The sequence below is a fragment of the Podarcis melisellensis genome (genome assembly GCF_964234715.1).
Source record: "Podarcis melisellensis genome assembly, chromosome: 15".
NCBI lineage: Eukaryota > Metazoa > Chordata > Lepidosauria > Squamata > Lacertidae > Podarcis > Podarcis melisellensis.
The window spans coordinates 27,854,810-27,879,705 of NC_138532.1; the positions used below are offsets into that span (position 1 = coordinate 27,854,810).

The window sequence follows — 24,896 nt, forward strand, 5'->3', positions numbered from 1 at the left end:
CCCAGAGCTCAGAAACTGCTCACACTGATGAAATTCCCTATTGCAAAATGCGCATAGAACAATGGGAGTTTCGAACACTGCTGCAGTCACAGTTGGGTCAGTGAAATATAACATCCAAAACCAATGTTGATTCCTTCCTGTTGTTCACAACAAAGATTGGTGATGCTTTGGTGATCTGTTTCTTAGGAGCAGCTGCTGAGTGCAGCATCTTTAAGACATTGTTAGTCTCTGTAGTGGCATTCTCCCAACATCTGAGAGAAGAGCGTAACTTTCTTTTAACAATTAAAGTGTTACGATTGCACGATCAAGTGCAAGAGGGATTTGTGACATATTAATGTTTAATTGCAATTGCGACCAAAACTACTGAATTATCTATGATCAATGATTCCATAATTCATGAAAGGCACAGGCAGCAACTTATTGATCCGAGGCTGATCTCACATAGTGACGCAAAGGCAAGGACCTAAGTCGAGTTCAAGTTGATTTAGGGCCATTCTGGGAACAGAGGCTGCTCCCAGTAATTCAGCAGGGGAACAGCACTAAAAATATTTAATGGGAAAAGGAAATAAATTTCAAAAGGATGCATTGCAAGGTCTTCAAGTGCTAAGAATTCCTTTGCTCTTGGAAAATATTTTGGTGAGCCATAGTCCAGTTTTATTTCTCACTAAAATGTGTTATCCTTTACGTGGCAGCTTAACTTCCCGTATAGTCACATATAATATCCTACTACCATATCAGGCCTTCTTAAGCCGCCCTGAGCCCGGCCTTGGCTGGGGAGGGCGGGGTATAAGTAAAATTTATTATTATTATTATTATTAAGAATGCTTGCAATAGGGTTTACAAAATGGGTAATGATGGGATAGCAATCCCCTATCTTATTTTACTTTATGCTTTTTTTTTTACAGTCAAGGGGCAACTCAGGTGGAAAGAGCATGTAGGCAGCTCCTGGCAAGGTCAAGGTATCCTTTCTTAAGCTGACTGATCATATTTACAAAGGCCGTGTTTGTAGGGTGTGTGGTGTATGGGGTGAGGTGCTCCTTCTTGTCCACCTTTGGTTCCCACCCTGCACTCAGCTCTCACCCGTGGCTCCTAGAAGCTGTCAGTGTGCAACAGCAGCCACAACCTGGGAACAGCTTCAACTGGCTGGCAAAACCAGGTGATGGTAGCCAATGGGTCTCAAACCCTTGGTGAGTTAGGGACTTTTCCTGCATGCAAAGACAATCTCCAGTGGATTGAGGCCAATAAAGGGTCCAATGGTCAAGAAGGCAGTTCCTGCATGTAGAGAAAACTGAGGGGCCGATGTGGCTCTTCAACCTGGAAAAATAGGCCATCTAGGAGAAGGAAAACTCTGATCCTAAACTTCTGCTGCCTTACAGGATGCAGGAGAAGAAAAGTCTAAGAAGTGAACCCTACACAAATCTGGAGTGGAGTCTCTAAGACTGTTGAATGGTGCCTTGTAATCCTCCTTCTGGCAACTCCTGAAGCCAATCTAGTGCCAAATGTATTTATCTGCTTTCCTATGGACTATCTCAGCGAGGCAATATTGTCGTCTGGGCAGTCCAGAACCTCCATACATAGTGACCAGGCTTATGCCCCAGGGAGGTCACTTCGGTGCTGTTAATGTAGTGGTTTGACTTCACCTCTGGAAGCACACTCTATTGTCTCTCGAGGCAGATGGATAACAACAACAACAATAAAGTTTGTGGGGGAAGAGTTCCTTTTATACACAAACACAGTGACCTTTCAATGTCCCAAGTCCACAAGGGAATGTGACTCAGGTGTACTAGAATATCTTATTTATGTACGTAATAATATTCCCCCTCCCGGGAAATTATGATGGCACAAAAAATGCTTTTTACCCCACCAATATTTCTCATGTAGCATGGTTGGGCTTGCTCATGCAGGTTTTACAGGTGGATTTAATGTATTTTTTCTTTAACGTTACATTTTATGTATTTTGTTTTTATCTCCCCAACACCATATTCAAATTTTGTGTTTTTAAAAATATCTATTTAAAGAAATAAAAATAATTAGGAATAACTATCCTGAACGCCCCACCCTGCCCCAACCAACTTCTGAATCCTGCATATTAGGATTGAAATCACAATGATGCAAGGCAATGTGAAGAAATAGCTTTAGGCTGCAGTAACTGGAACAGCCCAATATGCTCAGCCCAGCTCACACACCCATGCATGAAACTCACCGTTGACTCAGCCAAGCCACATACACTTCCAAGCTATAAATGTGCTGTGGTTGCCTGATGACTCCTTCCCACCTGACTGTACCTCTCCAGATTACTCTTCTGTGCTGGGTTGAAAGAGTTGCTCAAGGAGAAGGTAGGCCTTCAAATATGATAGGAGACCCCCCTCCCAAGTTATACTGAATAGTGGCTGCTCACAGGCCGTCATTTCATGTCGCAAGGTTCCCAGGATTTGCTTTATGTGCTTCATGTGCTTTAAATGTATTGTGTGGATGTGGCCACATGGCAAAATATCAGAGGCTTTATGTAGGTGGCTGTAGTAAGGGGTTTGTGTATGTACAGTCTTTCAATTGCAAAAGAATAAAAATAATGTGAAAGTATTTTTTAAAGCATTTCTATTTCCTGTTAACCTAAGTAAAAAGTTAGATACTGAGGCCCCAGCACAACAACAGCTTGTTAGGCTGGGACCACTCTTTAAAATAATTAGGCAGGATGTTCCACTGACCCTTGGACTTCCAAAGCATCTTATACAAAACCACTTCCATGTACACAGAAAACTGGCACATTATGTAAGTGGGTTCTAGCCCTGACCTGCTAGTTTTCTAGGTACTGTGTGTGTGTGTGTGTGTGTGTGTGTGTGTGTGTGTGTGTGAAAGCATTCAGTCCTGCAAACTCCCATCTGCAATCTGAAGTGCTATGGGCCAGAAGTCCCATTAAGTCCTCCAGAACGGACTCTGTAGTAAGTGCACATAGGATTTCAGCATTACAGGGCAATCCTAACCATGCCTACTCAGAAGCAAATTGAGCTGAATTCAAAGGGACTTATTCCCACACACAAATTGTTCTGGGAGTAAGCCCCATTTAGACACAGAGTGGGACCTGCTTTCACGTTAGCACACATAAGATGACACTGTCATTTTTTCCTTTCTTTCATTCTTTCTCGCCTTCTGCAAAGCCCCACCCATTCCCTCTAGCTCTCCTCTTTTTGTGTCATGTTTCGAAATTTACAGGTGACGTCGGCTTTGTACACATTCCCCTATACTCTACTTCCAGTGTGCTCCTCCTACCTCTGGTTTGGGAAGTGGTGAATCATAGAACTAGAGTTGTACGCAACCATAAAGGTCACCAGGCCAACCCCCCTGCAATGCAGGAATCACAACTAATCACGTGTACGCACTCTGGTCACAATCAATGTCTGTTCTGGACTTCCTTACGAAATGCTGCTTTCCAATGCATTTTCCCCCAAACCAGCTTCAGTCCAAATGCAGGGGAAAAAACCAACAATCTAGTCCTAGATGCCTTTTAAGCCAACAATGTATACACAGCTTTTGTGGGTCAAATAAGGTATTGTACCACACTGTGAATGACCCCCCCCCCCAAGCAGGAAGCCAGAGTAGTCTTTGTGTTAGTCTGTTGCAAACAAAACAAAACAAAACACAGCAGAGTCTAAGTTGTGGCATCAAAAAACTTTAACGACGTTTACTAGGCCATAAGCTTTCGTGAACTAGTTTTGTGCTAAGTCTTTAAGGTGCCACAATATCTCTTTGTTGCTTTTTCTGTGTTGCTGATTTTCAGATTGTGAGCAGAGGGGTTCATGTTTTCTATCTAGTTGTTATAATAGCATAAAATACAGCATAACCCCATGCACACCTCTTCAAAAATAAGCCTCATCAAGTCCTGCAGGGCTCATTCCCAGGTTAAGAAGGTATAGCTGGGGTAGGTACAGTTTGGGTTTGTAGAACCTACAGAACCCCAAGATTTGCCAACCTGAGCCAGCTTGTAAAAGACAAACACAATGAGAGAACTGGGTACCCTTGAGCACACTCTGAGTCTGGGATGTGTTTTCAGTACCAAATCTGCTTGAAGCTCACAATCCTTTGTCACTAAAGCCCACTCTGGGTCAGTCCAGGTTTTCTTCATTTCAGCTGCCTAATTTAAGGGAATGGGGAATTTGTGTGTTGCCACTGTTCTCCGTCCAAATCAAGATCCACAGCATACAATTAAAACGGACATTTAAAGCATATGACTTCCTCCAAAGAAGGAAGACTTAAGACAGCATGACATGAGCAACTGAGTCGGTACAGCATGAGACTTTGGGTAGCGGGTTCGAACGCTACGTTGGGGTGGGGGTGGGCTGGATGACCCTCAGAACCCCTTCCAACTCTACCATTCTAATATTATTTCACTGATTTTTCTTCTTCTTTTATAACTGCTGCAAGAAAAACCAACAGCGCCAGACGAGGCCAGCTGGGATCGGAGCGCAACCCCCTGGGGACCTCGCGCATCCCGCCCAGAGAGGGAGACCCGCCTTCTGCCCACGCCCTCCCCCAGGTATGGGATCGTACCCAGTCCCTGAGCCCTCCCCCTTCCCAACACGCCACATTGAACTTATTCTCCCACCCCCAGGGCGCTCCACGCAGGAGGAGGATCTCCTCTCCCCTCCCCCGCCCCACTCCGAACTCCCGTCGCCCCCTTTCTCCCCCACCTTCCGAGCGAGAGAAGGGGGCGTGGCTTGGGCGGCGCGCATGGGCCTTGCGCCTGCCTGGCTGCGGCTCCTCGCCTCCTCCTCTCATTCTCCCTCGCGGGCAGCCGCCGCCGACCCTTCCCCAGTGCGGAGCCGGTGTGGTCGTGGCGCGGGGCCTCTCTCTCAGTCGGCCTCCCCGCTTTTTGCGCTGAGGCGCCGACAGAGCGGCGGGAAGGGAGAGAGGAAGGGGCGCTGAGGAGAAGAAAAGCGGAGGAGAAGCGGCGCCTCCATCCCCCCCGCCACCTACCTCAGCTTTCATTCCGTTTCTCCTCAGAAATAAAGAGGCGGCGCTTCGTCCCTCCCCCCCCTCCTCAAACGGTTAATTTTTTGAAAAAAAATTCGCCCCTCCCTTTATCTCCCCCACCCCACCCGCCTCAGGCTTTTGTTGTGTGCGGGGGGGGACCCTTACCTTCTCCCCTCCCCGCCTCTGGGTAGGGAGTCGGGGGTCTCCCGGAGGACGATGAGGCGAGGCGAGGCCGGCGCGGGATGCCCCCTCCAGGCGGACGCCCCCAGGACGCGCCGGGGCCGCTGAAGAGGAGGAGCAGGCGGCGGCGGCGGAGGAAGACCACCACCGCCGGGTCCTCCAGCGAGAGGCGGCCGAGCGCGCAGGAGGAAGAGGAGCCGCCGCGAAGGGCAGCGCCGCCGCCGCCGCTGCTGCTGTGGGCGGGAAGGGGCTGGGAGGCGCCGCCGCCCCTCGCTCTCCCCTCGAGCAGGAGGTAAGCGCGCCTGCACGCCGGGGGTGGGGGAGGTGGGTGGGGGTCCGCCATCCGGGCCACGCTCACCTGAGAGCAGCTACCCCCACCCGCCATGCACGCCAGCGGGGCTCCCTCCCCAGGCAGCGTGCACCGCCGTTGTTGCAGCAGGGCTCCGATCCAGGGGGCGCTTACCTGAGAGAGACAGCCGCCCTGGAGGAGCTTTGCTCTGGAGCCGGCGTGCAGCGCTGCGATCCGGGGCACGCTCGCCGGAGGGAGGGAGGGAGGGACCCCTCCATTCCCTGGAAGAATCAAACATCTTTAATCGCCCCCCCCAATTGAACAAGGAGGTGGATTCCACAGATCTGGCTCTGTGGGGCCTCGTGTCCGGGAAGGGCGCCGCGCTGTGGGGCCGAGGGGTGCAGCTGCACGGCGGAGGCGATTGCAGGGTTGGGCTAGGCTAGCTTCGTTCTGTGTGTTTCCCACGGGCGGGGGAAGGGGAGACTCGTTCCTGGGGTCTCAGAGTGGGGCTGCCCGGCCATACAGCCCTCTTTATTTGTGTGTGTGTGTGTGCGCGCGCGCGCACACACACACACACAGGGTGCCTTGGGTGCAAGCTCCTCCTTGAGTGCAAGTGGGGCTTGCTCCCAAGCAAACGTGCACAGGCTTGGCGGTGGAGCTGGGATGTTGTGCACCTGCATGGCAGCTCCAGCTCGGTGCAGGTTGCCCTCCGGCTTAACGGGCTCCGTGGAAGTCCGCCTGTGCATCTAGCTTGAAGGATCTCTGTAGAGGGGGAGGTCTTTTGGGGGTTGGGATGGCCAGCCTGTCGGGATCTGTGCCTGGGGGTGTGGGAGCCACTGCTCTCCGAATGCCCCTCAGTTGGTGTTCCTGGCACCCAGTTGATAATATGTCTCATGGAACTCCACATGGAGATCCAGATGCACCCCAGACATTATTTTTATTTGGAAGTTCTAAAATGTTCAATCTAGTTTACTTCCAAATAGGTGCATCAGATTGTGTTTGTGCAATCCCATTGTGTGCCATTCAGCAAGTGCCTTTCAGATGTACTCAGTAAATGCAATTGGGATTTGGCTGTGTATGCCTGGAGTTCAGTCTGCTAACCACTACTTAACCACCTTCACTCTCACATGCCTAAAAGCATCCATTTCTCTCCTTCCCTGCCCCCGACCCATTGACTTGGGCCAGTTTCATTGGGGTGTCTTGGGTTAGGGGAAACCTGAGATGCTTCCATGGGTTTCCCTGAAAGCCAGAGTTGCTTCTTATACTAAGGTAATCTATTAAGGTACATTGACAGCATAATCCTATACAGATCTACTCAGATGTAGACCTACTCCCAGGTGCAAGTGAAATTAGGATTGCAATGCCCCAATGAGTAGACATATCTAGGATTGTGTTTAGACATCCTTTCTAGAAGTGTTTCCAGAGGAAATCCCCCCACACCAAATGTGTGTTATATTTATATGTGATTCAAGATTATGTTCACAAAAGTTTATGCCATGCTATATTCGTTAGTCTTTTAAGTTGCCAAAAGACTCTTGCTTTTATCTAGAGCTGTTCATATAACGTAGCTAGTGGGATGAGGATTGTAGTGGATTCGTGGGTTGTAGTGGGTTCGTGCTGGACTGTGTTCTCAGAACCTGCGGAGGTGTGAGTGAGGATGAAAGCTTGACCTGTTAGTTAGTTTCTGAGGGCAGACCTCTTTATGAGTTGTGGAGAGTGATGTTACTGCTATGGGGTGCTTTAGGTTTCACAAGGGCCCCTTGAGAGCTGTCAGGCTCCAAACTAGGAGACATTGCTTTAAATTAAAAGGACATCCAGCCAGTAGCCTGCTGTGGGAACTACTGTGAAATCTTTTAAAAAGTGCAGCTAAGGGAGTTGTTCTAGGCCCCACAAGGCAGGGTTCAGTGATTGGGAGAGAATGAGAAGTTATTCTAGAGTGTGCAGGGGCAGCCATAAAACATGCACATTGTGATCTTGGCTTGTATCATGACAGGGAGCAAGTACTTCCCAAATTGTGTGTGTGGTGGTGGGTGCCGCAGTGGATAGAGACTGCAAAAACACATGCCTGTGCCCTTCCTTGTATTTGCTTCTCATTGTGTTCTCAGTATGTGTTTAGAATGAAATGCCACCTTAACCAGTTCACTTTAGGAATCTCTCCATAGCCTTTGTTCTTTTGAAGGTGAAAATAAAGAAATATCAGATTCCCAGTATAATCTTCAGTAGAAATCGGCATGTTTTGTTACTGAATCAGCGAACAGTTCCATTGCTTTCTAAACAGGCTTTCTTTCTGTTTTGTTTCTCATAGTGTTTAATCTACACACCTTTATTTATTCTAGGTTATGCCAAGTTTTTCTTTGTTTCAAACAAATGTGGACATTGCTTCCTCTTTTTACCTGTTTGGGGGAGAAAATATTAAGTTTCTGTGGCTCCTCAGCTCCCCCCCCCCCAAGAAAGTAGTTTATTGCCAATTCTGCCCACATGAGAGGAAAATATATAATAACATTATCCATGGGAAACATTTATTTTTGAAGAAAGACATTTGGGAGTCCAGCACCTGGGACCTTTAAAAAATGTTAATGCAGCACTAGAATTACATTAATTATTACCTTCTGTCCAGTTGGTAGAGTGATATTTTCTTTTCCAGGTGGTGTGAATAATACTTTTCAAACAGACTTTGAGTTCCTTGTTAGTACAGTGGTACCTCGGGTTACAAACACTTCAGGTTACAGACTCTGCTAATCTGGAAGTAGTACCTTGGGTTAAGAATTTTACCCTGGATGAGAACAGAAATCGTACTCTGGTGGTGCGGCGGCAGCGGGAGGCCCCATTAGCTAAAGTGATAACTTAGGTTAAGAACGGTTTCAGGTTCAGAACGGACCTCTGGAACGAATTAAGTTCATAACTAGAGGTACCACTGTATTTCTTCTTGGATTGTGTAGCTGTACTTTTCTTGAGTCACTCGGGTGCTGACAAGAGTTGTGTATTATGAGAAACCTTGAAGGCATTTAGGCATCTTGCTGTGCTATCTTTCCTGTGTAGTTTAGTTAGTAAATTGTATTAACATTATATTAATAACTTAGTTCACTCTGTCAAAGGCATCCATCCTTAAGCAATTTACAATAATAAATATGCAAAAGCAATACTTGAAAGAGAAAACAATACAAAAGTAAGGCTGTGGTCCAAACTTATTTTGCCGTGGGCTGTGGAGTGGGTTTGGATTCAGTGGAGGTGTCCTTTCCCAATCCCTGCCAGCCTCTGCTGGTGCAGAACTTCCCGTTTCACCTGCCAAACACTTGCATGGGCAGAAATACTTCTGGTGGGATGCCTGCTGGCAGCAGCTTACAAAAAAACCTCCAGGCTGGGCATTCTGGGTGAGTAGGAGGGACTATGCTGGTTCAGGGTTCACTGTAACCCAGTCAAATGATGGCATTGGACTTGATCTGCCCTGACTGGTGTGCTGCAGTGCTGCAGATACAGTGGTAGCTTTGCCAGACTGTTAACCTCTGTCTCTCTTTAGCTATTGTTTGGATTGCAGCCTAAAACACTTAAGTTCCACAATGACTTTGATTTGTTCAATGTTAAACAATTTTTCATGAGCAATATGCTCTGTATTATAAGTAGTCAAATACTTGCTTTTGCTCGAGATTGAACTGAACACACCCAATAGGCATCTGGTTGGCCTCTGTGAGAACAGGATGCTGGACTAGATGGGCCACTGGTCTGATCCAGCAGGGTTCTTCTTACATTGTTGATCATCAGTTGAAGTGGAACCTGTTAAGATTTTCTGTCTTACCCTGCTTTTCTCTGGCCCATGTCTGAAATTACCAAACCTCCTGCTAGATTCAGTTTTGGAAATGTCTGAAGTATTAACACATTGGTTGGAGCTAAGGCTATGTGACAATTCCTTTTGAGATAAGGAATAGAATTCACTTAACTCTTATGCTTTACATTCTGTATCCACTCTATGTCCTTTTTACAATAAAATATTAACTATCTTCATTCAGAAGTAAGTAACCCATGGTTGCTTTCAGTGGGATTTCTTAATAAGTTTAGAATTGCAGCCTTGCTGAAGCACTACGGTACTTAGTCAGAAATCTTATTTGTTATTAACAATGAAAGTACTTAAAAATAGGGATAGTAAGTAAAAAGCTCACCAATATTAAGTGCTATGGGAGTGTGAGTACATCACATTCATTTCAATGGAGTCAAGTATACTTGCAAAGGTTCTAAAGCAACACAAGAGTTAACTGCTAAAGTTAATGGCTTTCCACAGTGATGTATAGTAATGGTAGACAAAGAGAGTGAGCAGTTTATTGCAAGTAGCAAATTATATATCATAATTCTAAGCAAATAATATATCATAATTCTAAGGAAATAATATACCAAAATTCTAAGCAAACAGCATAGGAATAGATTTTGAACTTTACTTAATTTGCTTGAATAGGGGACATGCTTTTTTATTTGAACCTATTGGAACAATCTGAAGGTAAAAAGAAAATTCAATTTTTAGTATATTTTGACTACAAACTACAACATTCCAAGTATACTTCAGGTTTTATTAGCATTGGCAGATATCAAATTCAGGTTCTTATTGTGCCATAAGCATATGTACACAAGTGTATTGAAATATGACTTTCCTGGTCAAAGTAGTTTAAATGAATTAAGTGGCAGTTCACTGCTACAGTAAACCAGTTTTGATTGGAAGACTGCGCAACAAAGTGTGTGTTTGTTTCTATCTTTCATTCTAACCTCATAGCCTACTATACTTTCAGCCTATGCAAGTTCCCTGTCTCTAGCTTTTATAGGAAGGGAAAGTACAGTGGTACCTCGGGTTAAGAACTTAATTTGTTCCAGAGGTCCGTTCTTGACCTGAAACTGTTCTTAACCTGAGGTACCACGTTACCTAATGGGGCCTCCTGCTGCCGCCGCATCACTGTCAGGTGATTTCTGTTCTCATCCTGAAGCAAAGTTCTTAACCCGAGGTACTATTTCTGGGTTTGCAGAGTCTGTAACCTGAAGCATCTGTAATCCGAGGTACCACTGTACACTGAAGTCAGTGTTAGAAACTCAGATATATAAGCTAGGTGCCAAATGACACTTTAAATCAAGGTTAAAGGTAAAGGGACCCTGGCCATTAGGTCCAGTCGTGACCGACCCTGGGGTTGTGACACTCATCTCGCTTTATTGGCCGAGGGAGCCGGCGTACAGCTTCTGGGTCATGTGGCCAGAATGACTAAGCCGCTTCTGGCAAACCAGAGCAGCCCACGGAAACATTGTTTACCTTCCCGCCGGAGAGGTACCTATTTATCTACATGCACTTTGATGTACTTTCGAACTGCTAGGTTGGCAGGAGCAGGGACCGAGCAACAGGAGCTCACCCCGTCGTGGGGATTCGAACTGCCGACCTTCTGATTGGCAAATCTAGGTTACGGTCGCCATAACAAACTGTCTTATTTGTCAGAGTAGATGACCCTTGGGGTCCCTTCCAGTGCTAAAATTTTATGATTCTATGATCTTAACTACAACACCTATTATCTTAACTGGTTGTGTAAATAGAGTTGGCTGGTGAGCAGCCAGGGGCCTGTTTGAATGGTGCACTGCTAATCTGCAGGGTGTTGAAGAACACTTGTTTTTTTTTTCTTTCTTTTAGAGTTTTGCTGAGGAGTGAAACTGGCTAGGCTAACAGCTGCTTATATGTAGGCTGCTCTTCAGGTTCAGACCCTTGCACCCCAAGGTAATAATTTTTTCCAGTCTGCTGGTTCGTTACAGGAGTTGGAAAAAAATAGTTTTCTGCTTTACTATGCAGCTTGCCCTCCCTTCCAGCTAGTGCATGTACTTAATTAAATAGTTGCTGGATCAAGGCTACTGTTATAGTTGTTAAAAGGATCAGAAGTTGTATGCCTCTATATACACCAGTTGCTGGGGATCACAAATGCGTAGAGTGGTGCTGCACTCTGATCTTGTGACCATGATGAGAACAGGATGCTGGATTAGATGGGCCTTTTGCCTGATCATTCACAGCTCTTCTTATGTAAAGCTATGATGTTGCCTTTTCTCTTCAGAAATGAATACTTATACTCAGCCTTTATTTTGAAATGGAAATGGAAATATCTTTTGTGATTTCTTCTGAAATTCTCATGCTTTGCGAGCCTGTGAATAATTGTAGGTGCACATGTTCTATGTGTGTTGTTGAATGGAAATCTCTTGTTTTAGTAACTGACATTCAAAGCCAACACAAGCTGTCCTTTAAATCTACTTAATAAATTGATAGTCAGAGTGATTTTATCATTCCTTTATACTGAAAACCCCTAGAGAGAGCTAATGATGCATAACATTGCTATCATCCTGTGCACTCTCAGCAGCAAAGTTGAAAGAATAGCTGTAGCAACAAAGGACAATGTAACCTTACCAACACCTCTGCCAACTCTGCTGCCATACACCAGTTTTGAACTTTTATATGGATGACACTCCCACATTAGCCATGTACAGAAGGCACCTTCAAACTGTGGTTATAGAATGAATCTACAATGACAGCATCTTATTTAGTCCACACCTCTTCCCACACACAAAATCATGGAGAAGCAGAGCCCATAGTCACAGGAAGCTCTTGTGGCCCAGTGGGTAGGAAGGCTGTAATTGATGCCTGTAAAAACAACTGCTCTGAGCTTCCCCTGAGGGCTAAACCCTTGAAGAGAAAGTAGCCAGAGTGTCCCTGATCTGGGATGTGTTGAGATCTGGGTTGGGGCTCTGCATCAGTTTGTGGCCATCAAGAATAGTTTGCATGCCCATTAAATTTTGCAGTTCAGATACTGGCTTTAAATACCAAAAATCAAGGAAAAGTTCATTCATTTACTAGCATCGTAGAGGTAATTCTGCATTTCATGTTATGTAAGAGTAACAGCAACTCTTTTCCAATTATGTCAGTCTTTGAAATGTTCATTGGCTCAGTAATTGAGATAAACACAAATCCTCATAACCATTACCAGAAATTGCTTCTTAATTGGAGGCCCACATATCAGGTTAACAAAAGAATACATCTAATAACAGTTTACAGATTATGCCATTTTGGTATTCGCAACATGGGAGTGATGTGTTGCTGAGTTGAACCTACTGTGCCCCTGGTTGCTGCCTCTGTGCCTCTACCTAATGCTGTATTGAGGTCTGCAGTTACTGTGAAGAGGGCAAGGACCCCAGAGGTTGTGTCTCCTCGGCTCTTTGCCCCAAGGGTTGTGGTTGCAGTAAATAGAACCTTCGAGAACAAATAAGTCATGACTTTTGTTCGGAGGTCCTGATCAAGATCACATTTGCTTTTTCTTTGAAAGCTTTTTAAAAGCTATCAGTAGTTTAAATCCCCTTGACACCCAAATGTATCCTAGCAGCAGAACAGTAGGAAGGACCAGCAGGACTCTTTCTACCAGGAAGGAAGCAAAAGCCATACAGGGAATTATGGATTGCAATTCAAATCAAAAATGATGAGCAATCATAGATCAGTAGAAAGAAGGTCTAAAAATGGGACCCATGGGCCAAACCTTCCACAGGGGAAAGGTTTGATTTATGATCTGGTACCAACAATCCCAAGCAAAGAGAGAGGCTGTATGGTTAGAATCCAATATTACCGTAATTTTAAATCAGAATGGTTTACAGCACAATCCTAGGGATGACTACTCAGTTGTAAGCCCCAGGATAATGTGTGTAGGAGTGCAGCCTCAAATGATTAAGAAAGGACTGATTTAAGTAATTTTCTTATTTGAAAGTAATTGATTTCCTTAAACATACAAACATAAGCTATAGTAAAACATTTTGATTAACTAGAGCCTTTACACAGCCTAGTATCATCTAGAAAACTGAGTGGCTCTTGAGACTTTGCACACCAAATTATTTGTCTAGGGACCATTTTTTTTGTTTCTGTGCACTTGCAAGGATATTGAGCAAGATATGATGGCTAAAGTTCCACTTCTTTGTACACTTGTTTGGAAGTCCTATTTGAGCAAAGTGGAGTTTAAGTCAAATGCCATTCATGTTCATTTACAAGTAAGTGTCCAGGATTTTGCATAAGCAAGAATTAGTACAGTAGTTGCTGTTTTTATTTCTGTATAAGGTGGAACTTCATTGCAGATTAGTTAATGGAATCAGATACGTAAGAGAACTGAACTCAGTGCGGATTGCAAGTAGTTGGATGGCATAACAAAACCAGGATAACTCAGTGGATGATTGTAGTGAGATACATGGTTGCATCCCTAGAATTGAAACACCTGTGATAATAGAATTGGAGAGTTGGAAGGGATCCTGAGGGTCATTTGGTTCAACCTCAGCCAATGCAGGAATATGCAAGTGGCCTGTATGGGGATAGAACCTGCAACCTTGGTGTTATCAGCACCATGCCCTAACCAACAGAGCTAACTGATAAGCTTTTCACTTTGATTAACCACAGTTTAGCATTGTATCCAAACCCAGGCAAACTGTGATTAGTCCTAGCTATGGTTTATTGAAACAAACCAGCTTCATAAACTAAGATTTGAAGTTGGCTTGTTTTTCTCAGAGTTGTTGTTGAGACATTATGAAGCAGCAGAAGTGACTTGTTTGCAAAGTTTTTGCTAAAGTTCAGAAATATAATGTGGCATGTTGAATTTTTTTTAGTATTTTTGGTGATCACTTACAATCTCAAGAAAGCAGTATGACAGTATTGGATTTTTTGTGTACAGTGGACCCACCATCTACGCAAGGGCTCTGGGGTCCACGCACAAAGGTAAAATCATGCAAAAAAGGGAACCACAAGACCCCCCCAACCATTCCTACCTGTCTGGAGCAGGTCTTGTCCTCCACCTCATTTACTGGGCTCTGGGAGGGTTGTGCAATGGCCTTGGAACTCTCACAGGTTGCAATAGTATAAATAAATAGCATGTAAGTGGTGGGCCCACTGTATTTTTTTCAGTATGAGAAACTTGACAAACAGGTCCTGCTGTTACTGTGCCCTGTTTACTATAGTTTAGTGTTATATGAGAAGGATTCCAAGAATCTGAGTGAGGCACTGGTTTCTTCCCTCTTCCTTCTATGTGGCTAAAAGGCGGACTTCTGCTGGGCTTAGTTTAACTTTCAGAGAGTCTTGGCTTATCCTTGTGTGCAATCCTCATTTAAAATAAGCAAGGCTTTCTCTTAAAGAAGAAACAGTGTGTTTTCTTAAAAAATAATCCTTTGAACCTTTCTGCCCTATGCCCTGCTGTATTTGCATGGGATTTGTTGGGAAAAGGATACCACAGGTACAGCTTGATCCTATCTTATGGCACTAATGCAGCTCTTAAGGAGAGTGTGCAGGATATAAATGTGAAAATTTAGTACCTCTGTGGTGGTTAGTGGGATTTACAGTCCAGTATGTGTGATTAGGATATTGAAGTAATAAGTTGCAATTTTAACCGTGCTTACTAGAAAATAAGTATCTTTTGAGCTTAGTGGACTTCAGAGAAAATACACTTAAGGTTTCCCTGCTTGTGTTAAAAAGTGTTCTGCTTTAGTTGCAGTAGGTTTTGGAGAACTAAGAAAACATTCTGGAATCGTAAAATTGCCACAATGCCAGTTTTCTTGTAAGAGTGTTATTAATTGTTACTTGTGAACTAGAGGGTAGGGAAGAAACCTTACAAGTTTATATGATTCATATAAGTTGGGCCAGTAAGAATTAAAGGCAGACAGACTCCTCTCACACCTGTGAACCAGAAAGCCTTTGGTTCACATTGTAAAACTTCGATGAATGCTCTGGATGGCAAATAATCATCAGCTTCAGCTCTACATCTGTGAAAAGAGAGATTATTTTGACCTCTCTTAGGGTGTGTCAGCTCAGTGCACACAGAAACCACTTAATAAATTATAATAATCAGCCTCTGCATATTATTGGCAATTTTGTATTGTAAATTAAGGTTCTTCCGACCACCCAATACACACCACTATTTTGTTGAATTATGGTGTTTCCCAGATTTTCCCGTGCTTCAAAAAAGTAAAACGGGGATTTGGCCTTTCCCAATTCTGTGGCTTCTCACCTGTTCTTCAGGATTTCTCAAATAAGGTGTAAGTTCTGCGAGCACTTTAGTATGTTCTTTTTGTACTCTAGGATGAAATTAATATTGCCTGGAAGAGCTGTGTATTTTAAGGTAGATAGGTATCAAGTCCTTGTTGAGCTATAAGCCTGACCCCTCAACAGTCAGGTTGCACACAGTTCCTATTTTGGAGAAGGGTGGAAACAATATAAGAGTGCATGCAGCTTCTTCCATATCTTTGTCCTTGCAGATCAGTGATCCTTCCATTTACTTCCTCTTCCTTCAAGCACACCTGAGAGAGTCCTTTCTGTTGATCTTAGCTTACATTGGCCACCTCAGCTGATTTTGAGCTTTAGACTTCTGTGTTTTTTTTAAAATATAATATTTTATTAAGTTTTAAAAGTAACAACATACAGAAAAAAGAAAAAACACAAGAAAAACACAAAAATACACAAAAAACAAAAACAAAAAACAAAAATCCCTCTTTTTAAATTCTCATCTTTGATTCACTTATTTTCCTGACTTCCTCACGCCTCCCTTTTTTGTATCCCTTTTTAAAAAATTGTTCAGCAAATTCATATCCAATTAGTTTATCTATTGTCAATCCAATCTTGTTTTTTACCTTGTTGCTAGAACCCATTCAGTTCATTTCAGTGTCATCAACATTCAAAAATTTTACAATGTTTCTGTAAATAAATTTTAATTTTTTGAGCTTTAGACTTCTGGATACCATCACTAGAGAGAATATATCATGTATAGGCAAACTCGGCCCTCCAGATGTTTTGGGACACAATTCCCATGATCCCTAGCTAACAGGACCAGTGGTAGTCCCAAAACATCTGGAGGGCCAAGTTTGCCTATGCCTGGAATATACCATGGCTTTGAAGCAGTTGCATTCATGCTCCACCCCATTTCATTTTGTGAAATGTGTGATTTCTCTTGATTTGTTCCATTGTGTAGTCAACTAATATAGATCTGAAACAATTACATTCCCCTCCCCACTTTTTATTGGGTCCATGTCCTGCTTAGAGTGTCTGAATTAATTGGAGTACAATTGTCTGCTGTATATCATTAGAAAATATATTTTGTACTTTACAGATATTACCACCAATATCTGAAATCAGCTATGCAGTTGCACTGTAGCTGCTTGTTGCATACTTAGCTGCTGTTCTCTCTGATATTCTTTGCTTTATGTTTATATTATTTACATAATGGGGATGAATTCATCCAAAAAGAATTAATCACTTTCTTGATTATTACAGACAATAGTTAAATCCTGGTAGAGTTGCCAGTTCTAATTTAAAGAGTAGAAGAATATAGTGCATTAAAAATAGAGAACAAATAATCTGAAGGAACTTTTTTGATGCAAGGGAGAAGCCACACTGGGTTCTTTTTCTCATTCATGTGCATGTAAAATATAAGAGATTCATTTATAATCGGTGACTCTGTTAAGTATAAATGGGATCCAGAGTCCTGTAGCTAAATTATGCATATGCAAGCCTTGAATGCAGAACTCAATTATTGTGGCTGCAACTTATTCCATTGAGAAAAAGAAGAACAAAAGTTTGTTTGTTAACTACCATACAACTGGATACAAAGACTCCAGTGACCTTTGAATCTTAGTGGCTGTGCATCTGAAGAATGTATTGTTTGAAGAATCGGAATAACTGCCAGGAGACAAGAGATCATCCTTTCCATCTCTTTGCATATTCCTGTTTTAATGTCCTTATTAAAAACTGTTAATGGCATAAACTTACTTGGACAAAATGAATGCCCCTTTAATAAACAACATTCTCACACTCCAAAGCACAGGGTGTTTTCAATAAAAAGGTTTCTTCAGATTTCTGAAGTCCTTTGAGGACCTGTGCTTAGATTGAGAAATGTTTTTCTTGACATATTTGGTCATGTGAAAAAATAAGACTTTAGAGCCCCCTTGGCCCAAAAGGGCAAACTAGACATTCCGTTTTAGCAACTATAACCTTGGTTTAAGGAGCCACTTGGTGCCTCTCATATATATATACTAAACTGCGAGAGGCAGTGGAAGACAGGAGTGCCTGGCGTGCTCTGGTCCATGGGGTCACGAAGAGTCGGACACGACTAAACAACAACACACATATATATATGAGAGTTTTTAACACTGGAAGCAAGTTAGGGACCAGGACTGTGTGATAGACTTCTGCCCCCTACTCACTTTGCTCATCCAAAACCTTACATTGTTCTCTGTTGCCGAAGGAGATCTGATTGACTGGGAAAAGGCCTCTGTTATGCAGCCCAGGTTGTGGAAGTACTTTTGTTTTGAAAGTAAGGGGCATTTTAATAAGATTAATTTTTGCCCATCATTCCATATTTGACCTTCTGCAGGAATGTTGCTATTTTTCTAAGATGAAGCCCGTTAGTATTGACACATGTTGAAAAACAGCAGGGAAAGAAGTAATGAGTTCTTTGTTCATTCTTGTATTTTCTCTTCAGTATCAAACAAAACACATAAAGCCCAGTGTGAATCACTGTTTATGCAAGTGTCTTATCTTTTGCACTGTGCATTTCTGTAGTACTTATGGTCTGATTTGGAATGTACACTAGCTGATGACTGTTTCAGTAGCAGTTAGGATTGAATTTGATCACTGTTGCCTTTCATAAAACAATTGTGCATTGTTTTTCAAGAGTGTTCATGATTAGGTGAAATGTTCTAAGCAAGAGTTGCTGTGTTAAGTGATATCGGAGATGAACAGACCTCAGAAATGAATGATCTCCTTTGTGTTTTTACTGGAGCACAGATATATCAACCAAAGTAAGATGCAAAATGGTGGCACAAAGGATGGAGCCAGTTACCTATTCCATACACTAGAGTGACCAGTTCAGATCAGAGTTACTATGGATTCTATCTACAAACACACACACTCTCTCTCTCTCTCTCTCTCTCTCTCTCTCTCTCTCTCTCTCTCTCCCTCCCCCCCCCCCCAATTCTCTCCCATGACCAGCAAAAGTGTAGAAAGACCTGCTCAAAGGCAACCAATTAATACTCCTATTTTACTGGCAAGGAACATGGAGGTTGAGAGATAAGATCAAGGCCAGCTGTTGAGTCTAAGGCAGATAATTTTTGTGTCTGTTAACGGTTTTCAATGGGTGGGAAGCTGTGTCAATATTCTTAATCATAAAACCTCACTTTAGAGCTAGGGAACACAAAGTTGGGGATGTACAACTTTCCCAGGCAAGTAGTTATGCACAGAATTATGTATGAGCACATTCTGAGCTGTGTCACATCAGAAAGAAAAGCAGACTGACCGTTGGATGTCTTTTTCCACAGTTCCCTAAATTGAAGATAAGCAAAACGAAAACCAGTATAGTTACTGGGAGACGTACTGTTGAGTATGGAATATTTTCTGGGGAGGTGAGGACAATGTTTAATTTCTAAAGATAGGATGCCTACTTTATAAGTTATTCTCAATGCTATGTGGAAGAGGGATGGGAGCATGTTTGCACTTTTTAGTGTAAAGGGAAGGACACTGCATCTGATCAGAGGCTGTTTTACTGTGTTTCAGCAGGCTTTTAGATATATTGGCTCCTGAATATGGCCGCAGTTCATTGACCCTCACATGGGAAATACCTTTTGAAACTAAGGCAGTTTCAAAATTTAGTTTGTGTGAAGAAATGTGTTCAAAGGAAAAGTGAAAAAGAAAAGAAAAGCGAAACACATTAAATTTCCACAAGCTTTTGACTGTGTCTAAAGGAGTTTTTAGCAGGCTTGTGTAGAGAAGGTGGCAGCTGGGTACACTTGCCTTAGGCCTCAGAGGGCTAAGCCAGCCAGGGCCCCCTGCCAGATTTACACTGTCATGCCAAGAACAAGACTCCTGCCCCAGGCCTCAGACAAGCACTACACAGGCCTGGCATTCAGAAGCATTGCTGCCTTCAGCTGTGAGGGCAGAGAATAGCCATCATGGCAAGTAGCCATCGGTAACCCTCTCCTCCATGAACTTGCCTAACATTATTTTAAAGCCCTGTCATGGGGCCTTCAGGATCTAGTCCACTGACTGAATCCAGTTTCATACCCCTGTTTTGCATTGACTGGCAGTGGCTCTACAGGGTTTTAGACGGGGTTCTCTCAAAACTCTACCTGGGGGTACTGGGGGTTGACCCAGGGATTTTCTGCATCCAGAGTATATTTTCCACACCAAGGTAATGGCCCTTCTTCATATGGTATGTGGAATACGTGCAGGGCTTCAGGAATTATCCAGTATCCATCAAAAACAGTAATTGAGGTTTCTTCTACTTAACAGGAGCTGAACTGCAAGCCCGTAGCAATGTAAGGCATTGTTGCATTGACAGATGTACCTGTCAGTTGCAATGCTGGCTTGCTTCAGTCATCCTTCCCTTCACCCCAGTGTCTTTCTTATAAGGAAAAAGCTCCATAGTCAGTTGGAAATGGTTAATAAGTTAGGCATGGCAAAAAAGAAGCTTGGGCCAGGCACCACAGATTTGGTTTGGATATGGGGGGAAAAGCTAGTTGTTACCAGTACCATATCTCTCATTCTTATTTTGTGGAGAACTTCTAGGGTTAAGTTTTTATTACTATTATTATTTACAAACATTAGGTCTGATGGAATAATAATAATAATAATAATAATAATAATAATAATAATAAATTTTATTTATATCCCGCCCTCCCCAGCCGGAGCTGGGCTCAGGGCGGCTAACAATCAAATAATCCGACATTCTAAAAACATTCATTATAAAAATTAAGTAAATCAAATTAAAATCAAATTAATGGCAACCATCCAGCAAATTCTGTGTAGATTGCCGATTGCCAGAGGAGGGGGGTCAGGCTGCGCCCTGACCGAAGGCCTGGTGGAACAGCTCTGTCTTGCAGGCCCTGCGGAAAGATGTCAGGTCCCGCAGGGCCCTAGTCTCTTGTGACAGAGCGTTCCACCAGATTGGAGCCGCGGCCGAGAAGGCCCTGGCTCTGGTTGAGGCCAGCCTAACCTCTCTGTGGCCTGGGATCTTTAGGATGTTTTTATTTGCAGACCGTAAATTTCTCTGTGGGACATACCAGGAGAGGCGGTCCCGTAGGTACGAGGGTCCTAGGCCGTATAGGGCTTTAAAGGTGAGAACCAGCACCTTAAACCTGATCCTGTACTCCACCGGGAGCCAGTGCAGCTGGTATTGTCACGGCTAAAATGGCCGCTGTTTCTTTAATGCGAGTAAAGCTGGGTCAGCATGACTCAGCGGTCTGCACCAAGTTGTATATATAAGTGAGAAATGTTAGTTTGTTGCTGAGGCTGGTGTTTGGGTTGGTTGGTGCTGGTGTGTGGAGTTATTCAGTCGTGTTTTTGCACAAAGACTTTTAAGAATAAAACTCTGCAAGGATATTCTCGTGGACTCTTTTTGTGCCGACAAGGGTCCGAGGACCAGGCTGAAGAGGCAAAGGGAGGTCAGAACCTTTTCCTCCTTTTTTTTCTTTTTACAAACACTGACAGGTTATGGGCCCAGTGTTTCTGAGCATGTCCAGAGTGCAAAATGACTGACAGCATCTCAGCAGGGAGCTGGTGAGTCCTGGTGGTGTATGGAGCCGGTGGCTGTGCGTTGGAGCAGTTGGTGGCAAGCTGTAACTGTCTGCAGCGACGCTGGAGCAGCTAGGATCTGAGGACCAGAAAAACACTCAGCGTCGGCTACTGGAACAGTTTGAACTGCTAGAGGACCACAGTAGGCGACTCACAGAGCAGCTACACCAGTTGCAGAGCCAGGCGGGACCTGAGGGTCAACAGAGGCAGCAGCTAGAAGCCGGTGAGTGCCAGCCAGGACCATCTAGTGGGACTCTAAAGACAGAGTCTGGAGAGTTTGCTGGAGGCCCCACAGAAGGGGCTCAGCAAGCACCAGCAGAGATGGCAGATTTCCAGTCTTCCCAAGTTGTAAATATTGGGGGAGGCATCCCTTTTGAACTTCCCTCAGAAAGCAACTGGCTGAGTTGGTCAATTAAAATGCAGCAGTTGTTAAGGAGAGATGGACTATGGGACTGTGTTGAAACTGAGGTTTTGAGGACTGACTCTGCTGAGAAAAAACGGCTAGATGAAAGGGCTCGTGCCCAAATTATGCTGTGTTTGAGCAACTCTCAGTTATTGCATGTAGCAAATGCCAGCACAGCGTTTGAGTGCTGGAATTTATTAAGGGCAATGCACGTCAGAGAAACTGCTGGAACTATAATTTCTCTGACCAGAAGGCTGTTCAGGACTGTTATGAAAGAAGGTGAGAGTTTGGCAACTCATCTTCAAACGCTGAAATCTCTGTTTCTTCAACTACAGCAGAGAGGTAAGCGTTATGATGAGACTGACCAAACCTACATTATTCTTTCAAGTTTGCCTGAAAGCTGGTTGCCCGTGATTAACAGCATGGAGAGTATGCGTCCCCGAGATCTGACCCTTGAGTATGTGGTTGGAAGATTGACCGAAGAAGCAGAAAGAAGGTCAGATAAACAAGCTGAACTCCAAGAGCGGAGGAGTTACAGTTGAGGGGGCCAGCAGCAGAATCTGCCTATGGAGCAACGCCAAGGTTTGGACTTGGCCATGGCAGTGAGGAGATGCTATAGATGCAACCAACCCGGGCATCTCCAACGTCAATGCAGGGCAAGACTTCCAGGAGATGACGTGGAGCAGAGACAGCAATCAACGCAGAAACGTAAGCAGAAGGGGTTCTCTTCAGAGAAGAAGAACACGCGTTCTGCTCAGTTTGTTTCTGCATTTTCTCGAGAGGAGAGGAAGATACCTCGAGGAACATGGTTGCTGGACTCTGGGAGCAGCAGGATTATCTGCAACAGTCGGGAGGACTTTAAGACCCTGGGGAAGCCAGCTGATGGAAAAGACTCAATTTATCTTGCTGATGGTCGTAGAAGCAAGATTGATGGCCAGGGAACATGTTTCCTGCAGTGCTTGAACACTACTCTACCAGGGACTCTGTTTGTCAGCAGTTTGGACTATTGTTTGCTGTCTGTAAGCTGTTTGATTAATGCAGGGTATAGTGTTAACTTCACACGGGATGGCTGTCTGATAAAGAATGGAACTCAGGTATGTGGCCATGCAAAGTTGGAAAATGGGTTATATGTAATGCAGGACAAGCCTGTTAAAGCAGCCCAGGTGGTTCAGGATAATTTGCCAGTTCATAAGGGGTGTGTACATGAACTGCACAGAAAACTGGGTCACGCCAATTTCCGTGTGCTTTCAGAGATGCAAAAGGTGTGCAAGAACCTAAAAGTAAACAGCTGTAACTGTTTCCTAGATTGCAATGTATGTAAAATGGCCAAATCTAAGAGGAAGCCTGTGGCTTCTAAAAGTGACAGAGTATCTAAAGAGGTTTTAGAACTTGTCCATTGTGACGTGATAGGCCCTTTTCCACAGAAGACTGAAGGAGGCGCCAGATATGCTTTTCTGGTAATTGATGATAAATCACGTTTTAGTTGGTTGTTTTTGTTAAAGCAGAAATCTGAGTGTTTCCCCACATTCAGAGAATGGGTTGCCCAAGCTGAAAAGCTCTTCGCTCGCCCTGTTGTGCAGTTGCAAACAGATAGGGGTGGAGAATTTCTGAACAAACAATTTGGGACATGGTTGCGACGTAAGGGGATCACTCATCGTTTGACTAACCCTTATAGCCCTGCTGAAAATGGTCTGTGTGAAAGACGCGGGGCTGTAATACAGTCAGTAAAGGACTGCCTGCTAGTGGATGCAGGATTGGGTCACAACCATAGGCTGTGGGGTGAGGCTTTTCTGACAGCGAACTTTTTGATTAATAGAACCTGGTCTAGCTCTATAAAAGATATTCCTTATCGTGTGTTGTTTGGGAAAGAACCAGAGTGGACAATGCTCCATAACTGGGGTGCTTGGGCACATGTAAACATCCCCAAAGCTCAGCGCCAGAAAGGGGGTGCTAGAGCGCAGAGACTGCGGTTTGTGGGATATCAGTCCTATGGCAAAGGGTGGCGTTTCAATTTACGCCCAGGACGAGTGGTTCTGTCACGAAGTGCAGACTTCGCTGACCAGGACAGATGGACTGTGATCCATGCCAACCCAGATTGCCTACTGCCCCTGCAAGTAAGAGAAGAGGCTTCTTCTCAGCCATTGGCAACGCAGGAGCAGGAGGAGGCACAGATTTCCCCAAAAGATGTGGCAAAAGATAATACTTCTCTAGAGGAAGAGGAAGAAGAGCCAGAGATAAGGGGGGAAGAAGAAGTAATAGTGCCTAGGTGCTCCCAGCGTTCAAACAAGGGTGTACCTCCTCAGCGTTTGACCCTAGGAGGAGTGAGAGTATGCAATGTGAGTTGTGTGGAACCACAAAGTTATAATGAAGTCTTAGACTTACCCCCTGGGGAACGTGCTTTGTGGGAACAAGCTATGAAAGAAGAAATGGACTCTTTTAAACGTAACAAAGTGTTTGAGGTCATAATGCCGCCACCTGGTGGCAGAGTGGTGTCATGCAAGTGGGTTTACAAAAGGAAAACCCTTGCATCTGGGGAACCACGTTTTCGAGCCAGATTAGTAGCCAGAGGGTTCACTCAGATTAAAGGGGAGAGTTATGATGAAGTGTTTTCTCCCACTGTAAAGAGTGAAACTTTTCGCTTAATGCTTTCCATTGCTGCTGTAAGACAACTAGCAGTGCACCATTTTGATGTTGATGCTGCATATCTGCATGCAAATTTAGACTATGGAGTATTAATGAGACAACCCCCTGGGTTTGAAGAGGAGAATGGTGCAGTCTGGCGTTTGAGAAAGGCTGTTTATGGTCTCAAACAAAGTGGAAGGTGTTGGAACCAGTGTTTAAATGAAGCCCTTGTAAAACTTGGTTTTAAAAGGAGTGTGGCTGATCCATGCCTGTACACCAAGGGATCAGGCAACAAATATCTAATGCTCTTAGTCTTTGTTGATGATTTGCTTGTGGCAGGGAGTTCCACAGATGAGATCCAGAAGCTCACAAGTCAACTGGAAAAGAGGTTTAAGCTTAAAGCCTTGGGGCCTGTAAGCAATTACTTGGGAGTAGAAGTAAGGCAGGAAGCTGATGGAAGCTTCCTATTGAGTCAGAAAGAGAAAATTCTTCGCTTGATAGAGCAGTTTGGCATGGAAAACTGCAAGCCAGTTCAGACTCCCATGACACCAGATTTCCCAAAGACAGTGTGTGATGATAAATTTGATCAGCCTGAGTTGTATCACTCAAAAATAGGATCACTGTTATATTTAAGCCAGTGGTCAAGGCCAGACATTGCATGTGCTACAAATGTTCTGAGTCAACGTGTATCTAAACCCAGTACTGCTGATTGGTGTGCTTTGAAAAGGCTTATCAGATATCTAAAGGGGACCTTAAATGTATGTTTGAAGATATCTAGTACACAAGACGAAAAACTAGAAATATTTGTTGATGCGGACTGGGGAAGCTGTGTAGCTACCAGAAAATCTTCAAGT

The 24,896-nt window shown here is 44.0% G+C and overlaps 1 protein-coding gene and 1 long non-coding RNA gene across 7 annotated transcripts in view; one reads left to right on the top strand and one right to left on the bottom strand.

Moving 5' to 3' along the window:
• Positions 1-10,785, bottom strand: part of LOC309357718 — a 125,949-nt gene extending 115,164 nt beyond the window's left edge. The window contains exon 1 of the long non-coding RNA XR_014163192.1: positions 10,564-10,785. This is a non-coding gene — a long non-coding RNA (uncharacterized lncRNA). The remainder of the gene's footprint in view (positions 1-10,563) is intronic.
• ARHGAP32 (Rho GTPase activating protein 32) overlaps positions 4,726-24,896 on the top strand; it is a 205,491-nt gene continuing 185,320 nt past the window's right edge. For 4 of the 6 annotated variants that reach the window (XR_014163160.1, XM_081889722.1, XM_081889724.1 and 1 more), the window contains exon 1: positions 4,726-5,440. Coding sequence is in view for 5 of the 6 variants with exons in the window: in XM_081889722.1 (XP_081745848.1) it covers positions 5,211-5,440 (230 nt within the window). In the remaining variant the exon portion in view is untranslated. The remainder of the gene's footprint in view (positions 5,441-24,896) is intronic. The other 2 variants (XM_081889726.1, XM_081889728.1) reach the window with 1 other exon arrangement.